Raw genomic sequence first — 24891 nt, 5'->3', positions numbered from 1 at the left:
TTTCGAATAGCTATATCAACTGTAGATCACTTTTACTATTTCATTATCGTCGAGTGGTGTGTCTTGGGGAACGTTTAAATTAATGAAAGTAGATGTTTATCGGTTTAAACAACGTTCTATATTCCCCTCTATTCCGTGCGGCGAGTAAGGTGAGATGGCTCAAGTCACTGCATTTCCGTAGGCGTATGGCGTGACTATAGTTTGTCACTAAGTGAGATTTGAAGTCGTGTTCTCATGTTATCGATTCGGGTATGAAAAGTAATGTAGCTTCCACAAAAAAGCGAGAAACTTTGCTATCTCACGTCACTCGCCGCGTGGAATAAGGGTTGTTTCTAGTGATGGATAAATTTAGCAACTTCATTGAAACAAGGGTATACAGCCATTCCACGTCAATCCGATATAGTGGTTTTCAGATTTTCGTGAAAAGTGACAGTTTTGTTCCTTATCCTTGCCCATTTCTATTTTAGGGTGGCCCAAAAAATCAAGTTTTTCAACTTTTTTCCAAAAATGACTTTTTTCAAAAATTTATAACTTTTGAACTACTGGACCTATTCTGATGATCGACATACCAAATTAAAGTCAGTTAGCTTGTATACACTCCTAAAAATAAATTATATTGTTTTCGTAATGATTGATTGTATTTGTTTTTGAATGTTTGCATGATCTCGGGACCAAGGGCGCCATATTTTTTTATATTTTTTTCTTGAAAGCTGAGGTTTTTTTTACATAAAAAATCATAGAGGCGTTGTTTATTGTTCTTGAGTTATAAATTTTCAAAATCAACCGATGGTCTGAAAAATCAATTGTTACCCTTTTTTCCACCACAAAAATCCATAACTTTTGAACTAATGGACCGATTCAGACAATCGACATATCAAATTAAAGCCAGTGAGTAGTCTTCTTTGAAAAAATATCAAATTCCAATTTTATTTTCGTAATTATTGATTGTATTTGTTTTTCGTAGCTAACATGGTTTTGGGACCAAAGACGTCATATCTTTTTAAAACATTTTTCTTGAATGCTGAAAGTTTTTCACATAATATATCCTAATCTCAAAAGGTGTTTTTTTTCGTTTTTGAGTTTTTTTTTTCAAAGTTAACATGTTTTCAGTTTTCGTTCAATATTCTGGTTCCTGGAATAAAACGCCGCAGAAAACGACTGCAACAGAAACAACCACTTAGAAAAAGTGTAGTAGGCTAGAAATATTGTGGCGCGATATTGTGTTTCAAAAAACAAATTAATCGTTCTTCTTCCCATTACATTAACCTCAGAATACATTTCGAAAAACGAAAACGAGAAAAAAAATTTATACTAAATTTATAATAGAAATGTGAGGCATTTATACACATGATGTTTTTCCCGCGCCACAATATTTCTAGCCTTCTACACTTTTTCTATGCGGTTGCTTCTGTTGCAGTTGTTTACTCCAGCGCTTTATTCCGGCCACGGACTAGATTACATCATTTCTTTCTTTCTTTCTTTGTTTTTAAGAGGCTTTAAACTTTGCAGTTCATTCGCCTCTAATTACATCATTTTATTTTTCATTTCGAGGTTCATCTTCTGTAGTAGCATTTACCCATTTTATGCCAATCGTTCGAAAAATCGAACAACAACTTTGATTATTTTTCAGGGCTCTGGAAAGCAACCATATGGTAAGGTTTTGACATCGAATGATAGCTTAGTCTATTGGCTACCATTTACTACCAATTTCATACAATTCTGTATAACTTTATTGGGCAATAAATTCGTTTCAAAGCAACTATGTGCGGTAAGTACATAACCTAAAAAAAAACCTTGTAAAATTAAAAAATGGGTAAACTTTTCTACAGTATTACTTTAAAAAGATCATGTTTGAACCATTAAGAGTTATACACTTGAGCAAAATTAAGAAAAAATTAAGAAGCGAGAGCGGTCGTTCGCCTAATTGAAGAGACAGGCTGACTTCTTGAAGGGTTATGATCAGGAGAAACATGAAGGTCAAATTCAAACTAGACTTGACAAATTGGAGCAAATGTGGAAGGATTTCGACGAGATTCAAGATGAGATTATGGGGTTTGATGAAAAAGGAGAATATGAGGAAGAAGATAACGAGGCTTGTGCCAACTTAGAGACAAAATATTATGAGATACGGGCGGCTCTGCTGGCGAAGCACAATCAAGCTCAAGCGCAAAGCATGCCAATTTTGGATTCATCAATGGCAAGGAATAACCATGCGATGGGTTTTCATTCTGGAATTCGATTGCCACAAATAACTTTGCCGGAGTTTGATGGTGATTACCGGGATTGGCTGTCATTTAAATCGACGTATGTTTCATTGATCCATGACTCGATGGAACTTAGTGATGTCCCGAAATTTCATTACCTTAAATCGTCCTTAAAAGGAGAGGCAGCCAAACTTGTCGAATCACTTACACTCACTGGAGAGAATTACATTATCGCATGGGAGACGATCGCAAAGCGGTACTCAAATGAATATTTATTGAAAAAGCGGCATCTTCAGGTTCTTATGGAATACCCGAAAATAGAACGAGAATCGGCGGAAGCTATCCATCGCTTAGCAGATGAGTTTGAGCAAAGATTGAAAATAATGACACAACTTGGAGAGCGGACAGATCATTGGGGAGCATTGATTGTGCACTGGATGTGCTCGAAGCTTGATATGCATACGTTGCAGTTGTGGGAGGACCATGCGTCATCGTGCAAAAAACCATCGTTCTCAGAGTTGGTAGATTTTCTGGAGAGGAGGACGAGAGTACTGGATGCAGTGTCATCGAATATTGTGGAAACGAATAACAATAAGCAAAAATTGATCCATAAGCGACAAAAACTGAACGTTCACTCGGCTATTGAGAGCGTCAAGAATTCTTTTACATGTCAATGTTGTGGTGAGCAACACTATCTGGCGAAATGCCCAAGATTTATGCAGATGGGGATCAAGGAGAGATTAGAGTTTGTCAATATAAAACGATTGTGTAGCAACTGTTTTCGTACAGGCCATTGGGTGAGATATTGCATATCAGAATTCATATGTCGTTCATGCGGTAAAAAGCACCATTCGTTAATTCATCCGGGATTTTCATCCACTGGAGCGGGTTGTACAAGTAAGAATACCATATCAACAAATCAAATAACTGCACAGGATGATGATCAACCGGAATTGCTGCATACTTCTAATGGTGGCGGTGAACATAGGCAGACCGAAACTCCAAATGAGGCAATTGGATCATTCAGCGCAGAAACCAAATCGAAAAGTTCTACTGTTTTTCTGTCCACCGTAGTATGTGTAGTTAAGGATAACAATGGTAGCAAGCATTTAGCTCGTGCTTTACTGGACAACGGCTCACAGGCAAATATAATGAGTGAGCGATTGTGCCAAATTTTGAAGCTCAAGTGGCGGGTAGTAAATGTCCCTATTTGTGGAGTTGGGCAATCAGAATCGAGGGCCAAGCATTCGGTGAACGCAGTTATCAGCTCCAGAACTAGCGACTATTCGATGGAAATGAGATTTTTAATATTACAACGCTTGACATCAGAGTTACCAGTAGTAAACGTACCGATATCGCACTGGAAGACCCCTACCGACTTACAATTGGCTGACCCAGGTTTTAACAATTGCGGTAAAATGGACCTTATCATCGGGGCTGAACACTTCTTCAGCTTCCTGTACGAAAGAGAGTGAAAACGAATTTTATTAGGTCCAGAACTTCCGCTGTTGATTGATAAAGTTTTTGGGTGGATAGTAACAGGGAAGGTTGCTGATGCAAGAAACTATTCAATTAACTGCTATGTGGCTGCAATGACTGATAATTTGGAAGGTGTTTTAGAGAAGTTTTGGAAGATTGATAGCATGGAGGACCACCATCCGTGGTCTAAGGAAGAGCAGGATTGTGAGGCTCATTTCGTGCATACCCACGAGCGAGCAGAGGATGGACGATATGTTATGCGGTTAACAAGGCATGTCAGTTTTGACTGGATGGTTGGAGAATCTGAGTCCATAGCATTAAACCGTTTTAGGAAACTCGAACAAAAATTAGGAAAAAATGAAGTTATGAAGGAGCAATATCATTCATTTATGCGAGAATATTTGGCCAGAAAGGTTTCGGTGGAGGATACAAGCACGGGTAAATTCGGAACAGCGGAAAGAAAGGCATATTATTTACCCCATCATGCAGTACTGAAAAATGCTAGCACAACCACCAAATTACGTGTTGTATTCGATGGGTCGGCATGTACCGATAGTGGATATTCGTTAAACGATGCACTCATGAAAGGTCCTATCATACAGGATGAACTGCTTACACTTCTGCTTCGCTTCCGCAAACATCAGGTCGCGTTAGTTGGAGACATCGAAAAGATGTATCGACAAGTACGGATTCATAACGAGGACACGATATTTCAACGGATTTTTTGGAGGTTTTCGGTGGAAGATCCCATCGAAATATACGAGCTACTCACTGTAATATATGGATTGACACCGTCATCGTTTCTGGCAACACGAGTAATCAAACAATTAGCAATCATCCTGAGGTATGTGCTCCCTTGGAACGGGACATGTATGTAGATGACTACATTGGTGGAGCTGCATCGGTTGAGAGCGCATGCTATCTGCGAATATCTATGGATATTCTAACATCCAAGGGTGGATTTCCTGTACGAAAATGGTGTTCGAACCGCGCAGAGGTTCTAGTTGGGATTCCAATGGATCAATTAGGGACCAGTCTGACTATAAGTTTTGACTTGGATCCCGAGGAGAAGATCAAGGCACTTGGAATCACATGGGAACCTGAATCGGATCAGCTTCGATTCGTATACAATATCGATGGTAGCGAGAGCGCTTGGACCAGACGACGTATTTTATCGGCAATTGCAAGGCTCTTCGATCCATTGGGATTGATTTCACCGGTGGTAATAACCGCAAAGATGATCATGCAGGAGTTGGCATTACTGCAAACGAATTGGGATATTCCAGTACCGCCACATATAGAAACGAAATGGATAAATTTTCATAGTCAGTTGAATAAATTGTCGGAGCTACGGATCAGCAGATTTGCCTTCATTGCGGAGTGGGTGGATATTCAATTCCACTGTTTTTCAGACGCTTCTGAGCTAGCGTACGGAGCGTGCGACTATGTTAGAACAATGGATCAAACGGGAAATGTACGCATTGAACTAATCTCATCTAAATCACGAGTTGCACCTTTAAAGAGGTTGTCTCTTCGACTAGAGCTTTCTGCTGTTCAAGAAGCAGCTCGTTTACACGAGAAAATTATCAAGGCTCTCACGTTGGACAATGTGTGCTCATATTTTTGGTCCGATTCCACTGTGGTGCTCCATTGGTTGAAGGCACCTCCTAATACGTGGAAAACTTTTGTTGCCAACCGGGTATCTGTGATATAGACTCTTACATATGGACATCATTGGCAACACATCGCTGGAAAGGAGAATCCCGTCGATTTGGTATCGCGTGGGATTCCTATTGATGCAGTCGTGAAAAGTCACCTTTGGAAGAAAGGTCCCGAATGACTAGGAAAATCAGAGGATACTTGGCCAACAACAAATAATGAAGATGTACGACGTGAAGAACAATTGGAAAGGCGCAACGTCATCCAGATCTCCTCAATTACAACTGAAACGAATCCAATATTTACTATTAGATCTACTTTGCAACCGCTTCTTCGGATTGTTGCTTATAGCATTCGGTTTTGTCGCAATTGCATAAGTTCTGACAGTCACTGTGTTTCACCAATTCTATCCAGTGAAGAAATAGATATAGCCCAACTTTCACTAGTAAAGCTAGTTCAATTAGAATGTTTCGACGACGATTTAAAAAATTTACAAAAACACCACTATGTATCGCCTAGTTCATCGTTGAAGCTTTTGACCCCGTTTTTAGACAACGACGGTATAATTCGTGTTGGCGGTCGTTTGCGTTACTCTGAAGAGAAATTTTCCACTAAACACCCGGCCGTCCTTCCAAGTTTTCATTTGTTCACACGAATTTTGATTGAACACTATCATCGAGCGACGAATTACGGAGGATGCAAACTCACCCTCTCTGTTATGCGGCAAGAATTCTACCCTATTCATGGCAAACGAACAGTTCGTTCGGTACTCCGTAAACGTGTGCGATGTTTTCGCGTTAATCCTTCAACAACCAACCAACAACCAATGGGACAACTTCCAGCTATTCGAGTACGCCCCGCAAGACCATTCTCCATCACAGGAGTCGATTATTGCGGACCGTTCTATTTGAAGCTTCCCCATCGCCGCGCAGCACCACCAAAAGCCTATATTGCATTGTTCATATGATTCATAACAAAGGCAATGCACCTAGAGGTTGTTAGTAACCTATCTACAGAAGGCTTTCTCTCAGCCTTTCGCAGATTCATTGGGCATCATGGCATCCCAGCCGAAATTCATTCGGACAACGCGAAAAACTTCGAAGGCGCCAAAAATGAATTGAATGAGTTATACAACATACTGAATGACCAATCTAGTCTCCAGAAAATCGGCACAGAATTTGCTCACCAACGCATGTCGTGGCCACCCAGAGCACCTAACTTTGGTGGCTTATGGGAAGCAGGAGTTCGTTCCGTTAAAACAGCATTAAAAAAGGAGATTGGCACTCAGCGTTTGTTCCACGAAGATTTCTTCACTCTACTTGTCCAAATTTCCGCTGCATTGAACTCGAGGCCGTTAACACCCCTATCCGACGATCCCGGTGAACTAGAAGCTCTAACCCCAGCCCATTTTCTCATCGGTACATCCATGAAAGCTCTGCCAGAAAGTGACCATCAAGCCATTCCCATCAACCGTCTTTCTCATTACCAACAAATGCAGCAGATGTTTCAACGATATTGGCAACGTTGGAGTTGAGAGTATCTCACAGAACTACAAGCCACAAACAAATCAATTCGCTGCAACCCCATACGAATCGGCAGTATCGTCGTTCTCCGAGAAGACAATCTGCTGCCACTTTGCTGGCCCTTAGCCCGGATAATTGATGTATACTCTGGCTCGGACGGAGTCGTTAAGGTTGTTTCCATGCAAACCTCAAGCCGTATTTATAAACGATCTGTAAATATGTAGGATTTGTCCGCTGTCTATAGAGGAACCGAACAAAACCAAATAGTGTTAAAAATCTTGTTTGTTCCATTTGTGTATCGTTTGTAAAGTTGTTAGTAAGCTGAATGTATATTCGAGTGATAGCTATTAAGATTTATTTTGTTGAAGCGAGTTCAAAGGGGCAGTAATGTTTGAACCATTAAGTGTTATACACTTGAGCATCCCCAGAAAAAGACACTCAGAGTTTAATACTTAGATATATAGATGGATAGAGAGAGATAAAAGGGATAAATACGAGACGATAGATAAAGAGTTCTTAGAAATGATATAGATCCTTTTGTGAAAAGTAATAAAAAGTGTACTTCTATCTCGCGCAAAAATAATTGTTCCTATTGATGGACATTTGAATGTTTAAATTATGTGAAAAATTAAAACCTGGAAAAATTTAGAATAAAAGTTATCATTGTACGTGGACTTACCTGGAAAATTAAACCGAATACTTACCTGATACCTGAAAGGAGAAGGAAATGGATTTGTTGGAAAGCTAGGATGGAAGGACGATTAGTTTAATTCATCCCACGAACCGTTGAGACACAACAGATCACACATTGTGATGTTGAAAAAAAAACCATTGGATTGAACCTCCTGCAGAAACGACAGAAACGAAAATAAAGGCTATAAAAAAAAAATAATTCTTGAAAATTGGGGTTTCTGTAACACCAATAATCAAAATGACATCAATGATTTTTGTTAGAAAAATGTCTGTTATAACTTGGTCGTTAATGGGTTTAACCACTGCGACCCTTATTTTGACAGGGTGTCGACTACCTGGAAAGCTTTGAACATCAGGGAATTCAAATCAGGGGTGACATTGCGCATTTCGAAACGAGTGATTTTTGTTCGTTTCGACCACCTTGACTTAGCTTTGTTTACCAACCCAAAAATTTTACATTTCTCTACGAGGCAAATTTTGCTCTAAATCTAGTACACTGAAAGTATTAACTTGAAAAAGATACATAATACTAAAACCAATTCGATTTGAGTTTGAATTTTCTCGAAACGAGTTATGTGCGATTCACATAGAACGTTACGGAAAAGGACGTCCACATTCCGACAACGTCTCTATCAATTCACACATGCAGTACTTGCACTTGCAGCAGCACCGTCACGTCAAATGTCAAAACGATTATTTAATGTTATTCATAGTAGATATGTTTGCGTAAGCAGAAAGAGAAGTACGATAATATTAAAAAGTTTTCTGGCATTATTCCCCGACTTTCAAATTAAGTAAAAGTATGGAGTTTAGGCAATTTTTTTTAGGCAAAAGACCTTAACCTGAACCTGAACCTAAAATAATCTGACGGTGCAACAGCCGGTTAGCTCAGCTGGAGGGATACCCATTCCTAGCTAGACTCCAAAATTATTTGTAGAGTGGTCAAAAAGACATGAAGTTTACCGTTTCCCTGAAGGAACACGACGCCTATCGGATTGATTAATTATGAACTTTAGTTCTGGATCGCTGCCTTTAAGTTGTCCAATTGCGAGCAGTACTGCTGGGAATGTATCAACTGGTTACTTGGTAGGAGCTCATAATAGAGAATTCCTTCCCAAGCCCACCATACACAGGGTATGACTTTCTTCGGGTGAAGATTTGGGGTTAGCCAATTATTTCACGATTTGCTTCAAAACAGCGTTTTCGCTACGTTTTTGAAGAGAGCCGAATTGCCGAAATGCTATCTTTCAAAGGTTGTTTTGGTCCAATTGTGTGTGATCCACATATCATAGCGATTTACGTAACCAAGTTTCGCAGATCCACATGAACGGTGGTTTTAGGTATCTGTAGAGAATCTTCTTATTCATTTGACATATCCCGAGGATTATTCTTGATCAACGTTTCGATTTGGTCATTATCTGAGGCGGCACGAACTTTCCAAACAAATTAATATAGATTATTCATCATTCGTACTTCTAAATAATGTATTTGATATAATTAGATGTTATTTGATGCGAAATTTCATGGGACTTGTTTATTTAGCCCTACATACAGCCATTCCGTGCCAAACCGATATAGTATTCCTCCGATTTTCGTGAAAATTGGTAGTTTTGTTCTTTATTGCAAAACATTTGACCCGTATTTTTTTATTTTTGCATTAGGGGACCATTTCCATTTTAGGGTTGTCCGAAAAATCAACTTTTTCCTCTTTTGTCCAAAAATTACTTTTCAAATTACTTCAGTAGCGTCACTACTGAAATATCCTTTACATGGACGTCCTGCCGGGTGGCCTTACGATGGTTAGTAGGAGTTAAGCTGTGGTCGATAAACAGATGAATGTCGGCATGTTCTTCGACTCCGTTTTGCCGTTTAGCTCCTACTTCTCAAAATTATTAGACTAGACCCTCGGTTTGAGGCTCGCTCAAATTTTTTTTGGAAAAAATAAGGACCTTCTACTTGTGACCAGAAAACCATAGTTTTTGTAATGAATAAAGGCGGAAAAGTTTTATAATTGAAATTGGCCTGTTGAAAAAACAATTCAATCTGGAACCAAAACCGTGCTATCAACATAGTTTTGTTCTGAAATAGTTCACCATACGTATCAATTAAGAATAAATGGAAACTACCCCAAGAAAGAAAGAAAGGGAAAATTTCAAATCTCTAAGATTTTTAGGAAGATGTCTCTATACTAGATAATTCCATTATGTGCTTCACGCCGAGGAGAAGGTATTTTGGCATAGTTTCATCAGGTTATTTGAACAGACTAGCTCACCATGATGTAATTCCTGACGAAGCGGAATTGAAGGGCGACGGACACGATTGGTTTGTTTTCGTGAAAAGAACTGAGGGTACTCGAAAATGGCTAGAAGACTCTAGTCCGGACAATGAAAGCGACCAATAAAACCAAAAACTGCTAGAAGTGTAATTTTATATTGATTCATAACACCCTTTCATTCAAATTCAAAAATATATGGGAAGCCAGCAATTCTAGCAAAAAACGTTAAAAAATAATCACATCTCCATATATAAATTCGATACCAGGAACATGATGCAAGTCATGGGAACCATTCGCAATAACCATGCCTTCTTCGTCGCATTGTACAACTTTCGCTGGACCAAAAGGAAGGGGTTGTTGGACGTGACCTAACTTCGTAAACGGTCATCCCCTCCAGCGCATGATTCACCCGCATTGGCAGACATCGAGTTTGGTCTCGAAACAGCTGTAGACGCAAAACACGTGACAAATTGCACGCGTTGCTAAGGCCGTCTCTCCGTGCCGCTCATCATAATGATGCAATGCATTTTGTTTTCGCATCTCTCTCCCGGAGAAATGCATTTCTCACTCTCATATTGATGCTGAATGTAACAATTACCTAAGCCGGTGAATCTCGCCGGTCTTGTTCAAAAGCCTTTGCGGTTTAACATGCTGACATCACTCACAAGATGTAATGGTATTTCATCATAGCGCTGAAATTGTTTACGTTCTGTTAAATTTAGCCTGCAATCAGAACTTTTCCCATTTGTTGCAGCCGACTCCCAGTAAGAGATTTGTTTACAGGTGATTACTCTCTGTTGTGAAATCTGTTGAGAGAAGCTGAGAGCCGAGTTCGCATTTTGTCTCTGTGTGTCAAAAAGCTTGAATCATAAATATTTAGCCGCTTAAGCGGCACTCTTTCGAACACCCAGCGAGCTTGATTCGATACGAGTGAACTGTATTCGTAGAACAGCTGTTGTATCCAGTCAAATGCATTTTCATGTATGAAAACTATGCTGGAGATCGAATTGAATTTCATCAATCTCCACGAGTAATTTTTGACAATGTTGTAGGTGGAAAATATTTTTAAGAGAGTGTGAAACACCGTGTTCATAATTTGACAATAAATCCGCCATGGGCCCAGCTTTTGTCACAACCGCAGGGCTGCCGTTTGTGTAAAGCTCTCTCTCTAAAGTCACCTTGAGATGTCATTCTGGTTAACCTTTGGGCCGAAAAAGTCTTCCTGCGGTCCGTTGTAATTACTCCAGATTGTCACACTAGTAGTTTCACAGTCGTTCGTCGGTAATTCGCTGGACAAAATTGAAAGTGAGCTGCTTCTCGGCTAGTACTCAAGTTTGTTGAGCGTCAATCTCAATTCAGTGCATAAGTGCGAATATAGGAGGCTTCGATAGCGAACTTGAATAGCAGTGCTCACTGCCAGACGGAAGCTGTTACAGCATCGTTAGTGAAAAGTCGTGCATTTCTTCGACTGTTCTTAGTGACAACGGAGGCTTGTTTGGTTTAGTGCTCTCAGCGAAGACTGTTTACTATCTTTTGAGATATACAGTGTCTAGAAGTGAATCAGTGCACCGGGATAAGGAATAAATAGTCATCGTTCCCTGATTGCAGAAGAATGGCATCTACACACACAGGCCCAATTCAACGGTTTATCCAACATGGATCGCACAAGGGCAAAGGCATCGCGGTCTTCACCAGTGGTGGCGATTCTCAGGGCATGAACGCCGCTGTCCGTGCCGTGGTTCGCATGGGAATTTATGTGGGATGCAAGGCAAGTCGTTCACATCCATCATCATACCAATTACTCCCTCAAAATGCTGTCTAAAAATATTCTCTTTTTGAAAGGGTGAATGAAAAATTCATCGAATTCTCAAAGTAGGCCAAACAAACGAATCGTCTCCATTGCCATATAGAGAAACCGTGGCCTGTTTTGTTTAATTTTAATTCATTGCTCGAAAGACACTTTCGCTCAAGGACGATGTGATTACAAAGTGACAGTGAAAGTGTCATTGAGGGTGGGCCATGCCCATGCGTAATGCACAATCAGCCCCCACAAGCTTATACAAATGATAATGGCAGGTTCATTTTTTTTATCGAATTTCTACCCTTACCTATAGCAACAATCGAAAAGTGAATATACTCACAAAGCTTAGTTATTTTTATTTTTATGTCGGACCTTTCCCACAGTGTGCGTGTGCGTTTTGCCAGACACGAAGAGCGAAGAAAGGTCATGCAAAATTTGGGTGGAAGGCGTTTAAAAGTCAAAATCAATAACTCATCTAATTGAGTCAATTGATGGGTTGACCCGCGCAAACACGCGTTTAATGCCCAAATGATAGCGGCCTTCACGGGTGCACTTGATTTGGATGACCTTGGTGTTCATTGTGTTTAGAGCTGGCTAAATATAATGAACTTTGTTTTAATTCAATCGAAAATTAGCATGGAATAAATGTTCACTTGTGGCACTTGAGAAATTTCTCAGTGACGCGATGATTGTCGGTTGATACAGACAAGACAGATACTGTTCCGCCTTTTTATAGGTGTGGTGCAAAAACTATATTTTGAACATAATCATACGTTTTGCTACTTTCAGAAAAGCGTAACCGTTAAAAACATGCCTCATACATCTATAAACAGTTCCGGCCAATGTAGCAGTAGGCAACAAAGTTGATTAAAAAAAAGGAGAGACGTGTCCAACACATTGTTAACGTAGCACTAACCTTTCATACTCTCAGCATTCACATGTACTGTTAATTGCTAACTGCCTAGAGCGAAATTGGAAATAATGTTTGAATTCACGAAAAGTGAATTATCGATCGGACAAAAGTCAACAATGATTCATTCACGATTTATCACTCATTCAGGCCACGACAGCGAGGCTTTCCACAAAGACGAATGCTCAGTTGATTTATGCTTCATTCCCCAGGCGACTATATATTTGTTTCCCACCTACGTTATTTATTTGATAACGCATAAAATCAACAATTCGTACGTTCGATTCAATCATACACAAACAATCTCCGACTAACAGTATGGAAACCGACGCGGTACGTTGTATTTAATAGTTCTTTTCTGCTTTGCATCTGGCCGTCAGTGCAAGCTCTGCACTATGCTTGCTTCATGCATATTTTGAGAATGCATTCTGAGGCGACGCATTTTACACGCCCTTTCAACATAGTAGCAACATAGAAACTGAGCATATCCACGCCAATCAGCCGGAAAACAGTAAATTTTAACGCGACCCTCTTCGATATTATTGAAACTTGATACATATGATAGAAGCTAGCTAAAGTTACAATTTTCATTATCATTATTATCCATTGATCGTAAACAAATAATTCTAGAAGAAATGCTGCTGTCAAGTTTTCGTTGCTTGAGTATTGACGTTTCCAGCTTGCTAAAATTTCCTTTGAAGTGTAATATAGAATATCTATCATCAACTAATATAAATATCGATATATCTCAACCTTCAGCAGCATATTTCAATTGACTTATCGTGCTCGTCTAATGACATACAGATTCACAATTTCAACAATTTTTTTTAGCATTTTTGTGATTGCCGTACAATATATACTATGTATGTGGTTGAGCAATTTGTGTTTTGGATGAGTCACTGTTTTTTAGTTTCTTCAATATGCCCAGCTTTTTTCGTACCGGACATGTTCTTGCGGTACATTTCGGGCTTTGCTCTAAAAACAAGCTCATGGAACGAAACTTATGTGTTTATAAATACTCTAAATATTTACGTACGAGGGCACAGTAAATTTTTATAATTAATTTTCTGTTATATGTTGTTGTACAGCGGCTTCTTCAGAGTTTTCAGTCTAATAAATTTTGGTCACTCTATATTGAATTCAAATATTTGGACATCGATAGAAAATAAGCCAAATTATTCAAATTTACTACCAATTAATTCGTCTCGCTTTTTTTCGTTAGCTTATCCAGTCTTGTTGCTATATCACACAACAACAAAATTTTGTCACAAAACAAAAACTGTATCGCCGACTATGAAGCTTCAACAATTGACGAAATAAATAATTCCAACACTGCCTATCCCGTGGATTCAACTGGGGAAACGGCATAAGTCGTACATTTAATTTCACACACTCGAAAAGACCCAGCAAACATTAAATCGCATAACAAGCGTGTATATAAGATCATATGCCCTAAAATTTGGTTGGCATATAATGCGCCTAACTGGCATATGCATGCAAATGTGGAGGCCATATACATACAGGTAATGTTCGATATAACGTACATTTCACTTTCAAAATTGTACGTTGTATCGAATTGTACGTTATATCGAAGCATAATAAAGTACTCACAAACGTAGTCTATAATACATTATTGTGTTGCTGTTTTAGTAAAGTTAATGATTAACTTCAATCAGAAGACGAAGCCAGCCTTTCTCATGATGTTTTCCTTCGTACTGTTGATTAAAGCTTGATTCATTTAGAATCCGGAATCACAAATCAGCTGTATTTCGGGATTTATTGAAAGTACAAAATTTGTTTTAGCATCACAATACAGGTAACTCATTGTTCTATCAGAAAAAAAATATTGAAAAAAAATTTCCTTTACACTTTGGAAATGTGTACGTTATATCGAGGTAAAATGTACGTTATATCGAGTGACGTTATATCGAGGGTACGTTATAACGAGGGTACGTTATATCGAAGTTTCCCTGTACATGGCAAATGCTTACCGAATTTGTTTGGATGGATATGCAACTTTGACCGGCTATATAGCGATTATGTTGAAATTGAGTTGCGATCTAATATGAATATATTCATGAATTGTCAAAGCACCCAATACGACTTTTGCCATACTCATATACGATTTGTTACAGACATAGAAAAAAACAAACGGCGCAAAATATTTTCGTAAAATGTTTATTATAGCCTCACGAATCGCCATTTTTATATATGAGTATTTATGTTTGAAGAAATAATAATTGTTTGGTTGGCTTATGTTGGGAGTAGAATATAAATGTTTAAAATGGCACAGATTGATGTTTGGTGAAAACTGCGCCGATGTGGGTTCGAACTCCGGTCGTCTGGATTATCATCCACCAGCTATCTCGCGCGGCTATCTGAAATTGAATTCAACAGTGGTTAAAACTCATACATATGATTCGATATGATATAACCTAATACATTCTATGCAGTAGGATCAGTCATTCCTGGTTGCAGATTTTATTATTTTACTATTTTCCAAAGAAAAAGATCTTTGATTTCTCTATCATAGAAACCAAATATATAATATCATTGAACTGGAATAATAAAAAATAAATGAATATCAATAAAACTACCTCAATTTTAAATGATTTTTCATACAATTTTTACTGTACAATTTGTTTTCTCAATCATATCCAACTAAATTCTGATTACTATTATAATAAATATAATAAATCAATCTGGCAACCTTGCAAAGCGATGCGATACAATGTGCCAAATTCGATGTGGTATAAAGGGTGTGTCACATCAAATTGCATCACGGAAAAAAAAACGCTGTAGAAATTCGCCCAGTAGTATTGCTCGCACCTTCCTCTTTACCCCGTCCATAAGGTTCTGTACAACGTCAGGTTGTAGTTTTTTTTTGAACAGAAATCCATTTTCTCTTGAAGTCCGCCTCCGACTTGACAACTTTTGGGTTCTTCCGGAGGGCCTGCTTCATAATCGTCCAATATTTCTCTATTGGGCGAAGCTCCGACGCGTTGGGCGGGTTCATTTCCTTTGGCACGAAGGTGACCCCGTTGGCTTCGTACCACTTCAACACGTCCTTTGAATAGTGGCACGAAGCGAGATCCGGCCAGAAGATGGTCGGGCCCTCGTGCTGCTTCAATAGTGGTAGTAAGCGCTTCTGTAGGCACTCCTTAAGGTAAACCTGCCCGTTTGACGTGCCGGTCATCACGAAGGGGGCGCTCCGCTTTCCGCAAGAGCAGATCGCTTGCCACACCATGTACTTTTTGGCAAACTTGGATAGTTTCTGCTTGCGAATCTCCTCCGGAACGTAAGCATTTCGGTGTACAGCTTCCGGGCTCGCGTCTTCCCCACCAAGGTATTGAAATCATCCTCAGTTTTTTATTGAAAACCCGTTAAATAGTAGCTGAAGGTAGTTCATTTCGCTCAACTCAAGTTCTTTTCATTCAACCTTGTTGTAAATTATCCATGCCATTGAATGTCGTTTATTTATTATTTGCGCTACTGACAGACGAATGAGCTATGATTTAAAAATCCATACGGAACATATCGGGAAGTCCATAGTGTAATTATGACATATTCGAATGAACTTATGGAATACAAAATGTGTTACTTATCTCGCCATATCCAGCGAAGGGGTTGTATTTAGGGATCCAACATATAGAACATATAGAAGTATTAGATTTCCCAACAAGTTCAGTAGTTCCGGTTAAATGATATTTTCAATCAACAACGATTGATACAATTTACTTAGAAAAGAAATTTGTTCGAATAGTTTCATAAAAAAAATAGGTATAGACCAATGAGGTACATATAGAGGTGGAGCAGTAGGCGAAGTGTATCTGTATTGGCAAGCAAAATATCGTGTCGTAATTATTTGCATTCTATATGGAATGTATATGGAAGAAACAAAACAATATTGAAAGTACCCACGGTTGCATGATAATTTGAGCCAAAATTCTCATGAAATCATTCAACTGGTTGTTTCCTAACAGGTGACAATTATATCGTGGCTTATTTCGATTATTCATGTGGTAAAAAGGTCCAGAGAGCAGTCGAATGCTTAGTTCTCGAAAGCAGTAACATTTTCGGTGAAATTCTGATTAATTGGCGATTATCACCTCACAACATACACACCGTCACTGAGAGCCTTCGAAACATCAACTTCATAACGATAAAATAATGAAACTTCGTTTGATTCTATGAACGTGGGGGAGTGAAAATGGCACATGGAAATATCACTTTTATCCGTCTTTTTCGAAGTGATTTCACAAATATTCACTTCACGCTATCACATTAGCCTCATATTCAGCTGGAGATCTACACAAATGTACGTTTTTCATTGATAAATTACTTTCTGAAAATATCATTTTCACATGGATGCGGTGGGCAATCAAAGATAAACACAACGACTGACGTCACTATTTGCGAAATATTTATGGCAGCGCATACTATGTCGCTCGAAATTCGACCATCTTCATTACCTTTTTTCCAGGACATTGGGTATAGACATAATGTACATTGCGAAAAAAGGAACAGTTGACATTAACAAGTGACAATGTATTCAAAGGTATTGGTGTTCCGCTTATACTAGCTCTCTTCCATATCCGATAATAATTCGGTTTTGAAGAAAGCGTAGATCTGGCAACTCTTCCACGAATCCGATGGCAACAAGTTACTCACTTAATCACACTCTCATTCATGATATTTATTGGCGCTAACACAGCCAAACACGTTCATTTTTTTTTGACGTAGAACTACGTCTTTCATTAAGGGTGTCAAATCAGAAAACAGGTCACGTTTTTATGAAATAAAGTTAACGTTAATAACTATTTTTGCCGCGAACGTATTTTGGCGATTTACATACTAAACGAATCGGAAATTCCGTAAGATTTGTTTAATATGCCATACATTAGAATCCCCTGGTTAGTAAATGGTTAAAATTCATGAAAACTTTAAGTGTTTCTATTTTCCCATACATTTGTTCTGTCCATTTGAGTGCTTTCCCGAACAGAACTATCAATAACGAGCAACTTATCGACGACCAACGGAGGGGAAATCGTAGGATTTAAAGTCTCCGTGAACAAAGGAAAAGAAGAAGAATGAAGGGGAACACTTGCCTAGAGTATAAACAGTGTATTTCGCTGAGGCAAACTTTCATTCGGCATCGGACTGTTGCCGAACTGTTTTGCCTTTCGTCGCGGTTAGGAGCCTTCTGAACCTTGTATGTACGCAGGCCCTCCCGCTGCTTGATCCGCTGGACGAATGATCTTGACAAATTCAGCTTATTGGCGACATCCCGGACCGAACTTCTCGGATCACGGCTAAACTGCTTAACTACGCGCTTGTGATCTTTTTCACTGACGGAGCATCCATTTTTGCCGTTCTTCACCTTCCGGTCGATGGTTAGGTTCTCGAACTATCGTTTTAGTACTCTGCTGACCGTGGATTGGACGATTCCCAGCATTTTACCGATGTCCCGATGTGACAACTCCGGATTCTCGAAATGAGTGCGCAAGATTAATTCACGACGCTCTTTTTCGTTCGATGACATTTTTCCAAATTTACGAAAAATTGACAGTGAAGCATGGCCAACGTGATCTATACACTCTTATCTGATTATAAGCGAAAGCTGAAGATATAATTCCTAAAAATTTAATTTCTACAGCGTTTTTTCCGTGATGCAATTTGATGTGACACACCCTTTATATCTAAGATTGGCGTTCAATGGCGTAGTTCACTTCGTTTTGCTGCATGTTTCATTAGAACGGATGTTTGCCGTTGTTACTTTCATCGAACATCAGCAATTTCGAGTGCATTTCATTATTTTCGAGTGCATCAGCATTTCATTGACATTTCAATATGATGTAATATGTTCTTTATTAGGATCTAATATGATTTACTGTTTCATGATTTTCTTCAGCATGCGACACGATTTTCTACAGTACTGAATAGATTTAAATTATACACCTATACGACACACAAACTGCATCAGCGTAATATACGCATATGATGCGGATTAAATATATTTTACGACGATGTACATCATAAAACTGATGTTTATTATACCGAATTGCGACTTAGTTTGATAATGGTATATAAAATCGAGTTTTTACATTTTATGCGATATCAAATATACACGATACATACTTTGATTAATATTAGCTGCGATTACGATTTATTCGGATTTCTTGTAAGACTTGGCACGTGCAAAATTATACGATTTAGTGTTTGCTGGGGAAGGTCGTTCAGAATCATTCATAGCTGTTGATTCTGAGCTTATGAAAATAATGTGTTCTTTACGTTGTATGAGTTCTATAGTAATTTTTTTTCGTGAATACGACTGAACTATCTGCATTATTTTCTGCTTAAATTCCATGTTTTGTACAATAAGTTAACGAAGCATTGAACTTTTCATATTATTTCCCTTGCTTCGAAAAACGTGATAAAAGCGAAACAGTGATAAAATCGAGACGTTACTGTATCTCAAAACTTCCCCCCCCCAACTCTTTCGATATTTGTTCATATATTTTTATTGTAAAACTCTTTCAATTGAACAAAGTTTGACATACAGTGGTGCCGTGGTAAACGCACCTAAATGGAGGTATCAATTTTAGAAAGTTTATGAAATTACTTTACTATACTTTGTGAAATCGAAATTTCAATACTTTGTGATCATTTAAGAAAAGTAGCACCAAAAATGGCATCTATATGCAATTCTACATAAAAAACCAACTATATATAACGTTTTGTCCTAGGACAAGTTAGTAATATCAGCCGATAAAGAGGTATTAACGCTAAAAACCATGCAGCCCAAACGTAACGCTCTCTTTCTTGAAACTTCGAGCTTACATCCCAGTACAGATTGAAAAATAATCTGATTCAAAAATGCAGGAGTGCTGTCCGCCAGACGCGATGAAAAACGATGCGGTGTATCCACCGAACAAAATGGCACCACTGTGTGCGATATCTATCTTCCATTCTTCCTTTGCATCGAGCAAAACCCAAGCATTGAAAACCTGCATTTTGATAGCTGGAGCAAGAGTGTGATTTGAACGATGATGCAGTTTTGAATTATAGAGGTTTCAAAATTTGCAACTTCATTGGCCTCTAGCCTTGAAAAAGACCAATTTAAAAATCTAAACTAAACTCCCGGCCTTTAGAATGGTCATTTGCAAGGCCTAGCTACCATCTGATCGCTAGCTGCATGACTTCTGAATCGTGAATGCTGTGATCTGAAATCGCGAATAGATTGTTTATGCTCAATGAATTGAAAACTGAGCTTGAATTGATATAGTTTCTCTATCCACATCGTCCGTAGAACAAACTCTGCCATTTCGTTTCGAGCGAGCGACGCACGCGCGCCAGATTTACAGTGGTATATAAATAATGTGCCTTGCAGGTACATTAGTTGCTCGTTATTGATAGCACGGATAGGTGAACACTCAAATGGACGGAACAAATTTATAGGAAAATATGAATGTGTCCAAATTCCTGCAATTAAAACCATTTACGATTTAGGGAATCGTAGAGCATATCAAACAAATCTTAGAGAATTCCCGATTCGATTGGTATGCAGATCATGGAAATATGGTCGCAGCAAAAATGGTTATGAACGTTAAAACTATTTCATAAAAACGTGACCTGTTTTCTGATTTGACACCAACACTGAATATATACTACAGGGACTGAAAAGTTCCGGCATTTTTAAACAGATGGTGCCACTAAAAAATGAACAAGATTCATTTCGGGAGGTTCATCTGTCACTAGCTTATGTGTGTGAAGTTCCATGACATTTCGTTTATTTGTTCACAAACTACAGTTGGTTAAGTGTCACCACCTGAGCATTCGTACACCCATATCTCGCTTTACGGCCTATATTTGTTCCACAAAATTAGGCCGCAATGCGAAAAGCCGTATAAGGAATCAATTATTTTAATGGTTTATCATTCGACATGCGATTTTTATTTCTTCTAAATCAAAAATACATACATGACAAGTACACATATTTGTACAAAAAAAAAAACAGACTCCGAAAACCAATTAAATAACTTCATGTTACATAAAATATGTGTATGTATACAGCAATTCCATGCTAAACCGATATAGTGGTTCTGTATATCGACATCGAAAAAAGTTTTTTTGCCGTTATAGCGAATCATTTTAGGACGTAAGTCGTAAACGTGCCTTTATTGAAGAGGGTCGTTATAGCGAAATGCCGTATAAAGAGCGGTCGTATAGCGAAGTATGGGTGTATATAAAATGGATACCTCGCTTTACGGCCTAGATACGTTCCTGGGCCGCTAAGAAAAAAAAGCCGTATAAAGAATCAATTATTCCAATACAAATTTATACAAACTCTATCGGATCGGTTCCAAGCTTGTTCAACGAAAAGCCGTATAAAGAGCGGCCGTATAGCGAGGTATGGGTGCATCGTATTTTGATCAAACATTGTTTTTAATGGGAAAAACTACTAAACAATCAATGCAGTGGTTCACGAAATGTTATTCAACTTCTGCTCCTTCGAGAACAACAGCTTATCGGTAGTTTAATGAACATAAAATGGGCAGTACAAGCACCGTAGATGCATTTCGCTCTGAAAGGCCAAAAGAGGAACGATAGTAAAGAAAAGTTACGTTAGTTAGCTGAGGCCGTAGGCATTTCATAAGGACGAGTGGGATACATTTTACAAGGCATGTTGAACATGAAAAAGCTATCCGCGCCATGGGTGTCGCGTTTGCTGCGCATGGCATAATCTTCATCGATTACCTGCAGAAGGGAAGAACAATTATCGGAGAGTATTATGCAGCGTTATGAACGACAAAATAAAGAAAAAAAACAGCCCAATATGGCGAAGAAAACAGTTATGTACTATCACGACAACGCCCCGTCGCATACGTCCTTAAAAGTGATGGCCAAGTTGGACCAATTACGATTCCAATTGGTTGCTCACCCACAATATTCTCCAGACTTGGCCCCCAGCGACTACTATATGTTCCCAAACCTCGAGCGATGGCTCCAGGGAAAGAGATTCACATCGAATGGGGAAGTCACAGACCCTCTATCACTTTGTTGCTGCGTATGGACTCTAAATAGACTTCTGAATTCCTCGAATGTGCAGCTCACAAGCACACGATTTTCCTGTTACTTGTTTCCAAGTAGAACTTAAGCGTCGTGCACAAATTACGTAAAGCAGGTGGAGGGAGGTAGATCGTAGTTTCGTTACTTAGGGTATCCGCACCAATGCGTTGTTACAGACATTTTGACAACCCTCACCATAACGCAGCAACCCCACTGGTGGTTGCGGTTCAGGTGTGGGAAATAGTAATCTGCCTCTCAGTGAATAGTAAGTTAACAAATTTGGCAATGCGATAGCAATCGAGCCAAGTGTTGCTATTTTCAACAAATGTCAAACATCTGTTGTGGGTTTCATTCGTCTTGTGTCCGTTTTTTGTGATTTTGCTCTGAAGTATTATTTCGCAAGTGTATATACATTACATTTATCTACCAAAAAATAAACGCGACGAAAAGAGAATCAACTGACACTTGTCATTTCTTCTAGTAATAGCAATCGTATTTAGCAACCTGCGGTGCGAAAAAGAAGTGATACTATAGTAACCGCGATAGCAACGACGGGTGCACAAATTGACGAGTTAATAAATTGGCAACGGCTAAAACTCGAAACTAGAAGCCCTGAATAGTAACGCATTGGTGCGGATGCCCTTAATGTGACATAGGGGGAAAGGGAGCAACCGTTATAGTTACGTAACAAAATTCTATTCATATATGCTTGAGCAGCAAACTTCGATTCTGGGACCAAATGCTGTGTGTTTTGTGAGCTAAGATTATGAAGCGCGTGTTGTAATAAGCTTAACAGCAGCCAATAACCAGGCACCGATTAATGCATCTCGAATATCGCGTTAATCCTCCGGATCATGATGTTGTCATGGCTGTAAAACATAAGCTTATTCCGTCTGTTATCGCAGGATGCAAAATAAAGTTAGGTCACTTTGGACATGCTGAAACAGTTCAATACAATGGTCCAACGTACGTTGCAGTTCGTTCAGGAAGACACTGTGGTACGAACGCATTTTCTCATGAGCTTGATTTTAAAAATGTGTGCGAACTCTTGAATTCGAGATTATTCTGTATCATTAAATATTCAAGCCAGTAATCATAATGAATGTGGATGGAGAACCAGACAAGAATCCTTTTTTTTAAAGGTCACACATATTTTTGATTTATCATTTTAATCAATTGAACCTTGATGCAATACTCGTTGTTACAGTTACTCCAGGACGAGTTGAACGTCGGATGGGACTTTTTTTAACCCTCCTGTACTCGCGTGCAAAATCATAACACGTATACTCGCGCACGGTGTCACAGACCGAAAATTGAACTTCTCTGTAATGTTGCCATTGTGTATTTTCAGGCTTTATTAGCATTTATTTGAAGAAAAGGCTATGATTGAATGAAAAAAACTAAAAAAATATGTTTTCTTCGTCTTTATTATGTTTTAATAGTCATCTAATTCAGCCTTTTCAAAACAGAGTAATTTTGGATACTCCAACACAAATAACGAAATTCGAATTTTTCACTGTTATTAATTAAAAGTAAGCAATTGAATACAATTCATGGAAGTATAAAGAGTTATAAAATAACCTAAAAACGTATTAATCGATTGTGGTTTCATTGGAGTAAGAATCAGAACATACCATAACTGCACGCTCGAAACAAACATATTTTTTACATTTCATGCCGTTGTTGCGTGTTTTTCGGGTCTTTTATCGAAGAGAAGAATGTATAACGACCTTCTGGATAATTACCAGATGATAAAGGATCTGAAATATGCGTATTCTTTGTCACTGTATTCTTGGTAAAATAAGAATTAATGCCTTTTTTTAGAAGGGGCATAAAAAGATGATATAAAATGATTTCTAGGAACTTCCTTTTCTTTTTCTTGTTTTCTTGTCGATATTGTTCATTATAAAAAAATATCCCCGAAACTGTAATTGTTCAAAATTTCCATAAGCCACCGATTAATTTATAGTTTACTGTTTACAATTCTTCCACAAGTGAAATTCTTTCACAAGTGTGTATATGTATGACCATTATATTTATCGAATAACTATACGAAAGTCAAACATTTATATTTTGCTTTTGAACGTATGAATCTACGACGAATCTACGACGAATAGTTAATATATGGATCCGTTCAATCCAGTTACAAAAGAGACTGAAATCAAATATGAATAGTCCGGTAATGATCTTATGCATTATATTCAATAAATATTCCACGCCACTAACATTAATTTATACATTTCATTCAACAATATTCTAGAATATGAAATAAGGCACTTGTCCGAAAAAGTTACTCCTATACTCGCGTCGGTGTGTCAGACCGAAAGTGTGAAAAAAGTGGCACACGTCCCCTTTGTACCAACACATGCAATACGCTAAACAATGACGAACGACGAATGACGAAGCTAGGAAGAATCGCAGAGTCGTAGTGTTGATATTTTCTGAGAAATGAACGAATTATTGATTTCTCGGTCTGACAGACCAATGCGCGAGTATAGGAGTGTTAAACGACTTCGACTTTGTGTACAGGTTATGTTAGCATTACATAACCTAAGAGGAAGGGGGGTTTGTCCTGTGTTACTTATTGTTACATACGGGTCCAAAAATCGCATTTTTAGCGTTACGTAACGCCTTATAACCAAACAACAGGTTTTGGTCAACTATCATACAACTGCCCGGCAGGGCGTAAAAGCATTTTTTTGCAAGGCTCAACTACAATCCAGTTCTTCCAACTATATAACCACACTAATCGTTCATTCACCACATTCGTCTATAGGTCTACTTCATTCGCGAGGGCTACCAGGGCATGGTCGACGGTGACGACAATATCGTGGAAGCCAACTGGTCCTCGGTGTCCAGTATTATCCACCGGGGTGGTACCGTGATCGGATCTGCCCGTTGCCAGGATTTCCGCGAGCGCGCAGGTCGTGTGAAGGCAGCGTATAATCTGATCAGCCGGGGCATCACCAATCTGGTCGTGATAGGTGGTGATGGTTCACTGACTGGTGCTAATCTGTTCCGGGTAGAGTGGCCCAGTCTGTTGGATGAGCTGTTAACCGATGGTAAGATCACCCAGGAGCAGAGGCTCAAGTACAAGTGTCTGCACATCGCCGGCATGGTTGGTTCGATCGATAACGACTTCTGCGGCACGGATATGACTATCGGAACGGACTCGGCACTGCATCGTATCATCGAAGCCATCGATGCTATCGTCAGTACGGCATATTCTCATCAGAGAACTTTTATCATGGAGGTCATGGGTAGACATTGTGGGTAAG

The 24891-nt window shown here is 38.8% G+C and overlaps 2 protein-coding genes across 4 annotated transcripts in view; both read left to right on the top strand.

Annotated features, from left to right (window-relative positions):
- The first annotated feature begins 3796 nt into the window (after positions 1–3796).
- LOC129767117 (uncharacterized) lies at positions 3797–5397 on the top strand. The gene is made up of 3 exons (XM_055767738.1): positions 3797–3954; positions 4015–4366; positions 4414–5397. The coding sequence occupies exons 1-3, from the start codon at positions 3797–3799 to the stop codon at positions 5395–5397; spliced, it is 1494 nt and encodes a 497-aa protein (XP_055623713.1).
- Positions 5398–11016: 5619 nt separating this feature from the next.
- The window catches only part of LOC129764756 (ATP-dependent 6-phosphofructokinase), a 33724-nt gene continuing 19849 nt past the window's right edge, over positions 11017–24891 (top strand). For all 3 annotated transcript variants that reach the window (XM_055764215.1, XM_055764214.1, XM_055764216.1), the window contains exons 1-2: positions 11017–11601; positions 24390–24886. In XM_055764215.1, the coding sequence (XP_055620190.1) occupies positions 11446–11601; positions 24390–24886 (653 nt within the window). In that variant the 5' untranslated portion in view covers positions 11017–11445. The remainder of the gene's footprint in view (positions 11602–24389; positions 24887–24891) is intronic.

The sequence above is a fragment of the Toxorhynchites rutilus genome, chromosome 2 (genome assembly GCF_029784135.1).
Source record: "Toxorhynchites rutilus septentrionalis strain SRP chromosome 2, ASM2978413v1, whole genome shotgun sequence".
NCBI lineage: Eukaryota > Metazoa > Arthropoda > Insecta > Diptera > Culicidae > Toxorhynchites > Toxorhynchites rutilus.
The sequence above is the reverse complement of the archived record's forward strand: the minus strand, read 5'-3'. Positions and strand labels throughout refer to the sequence as shown.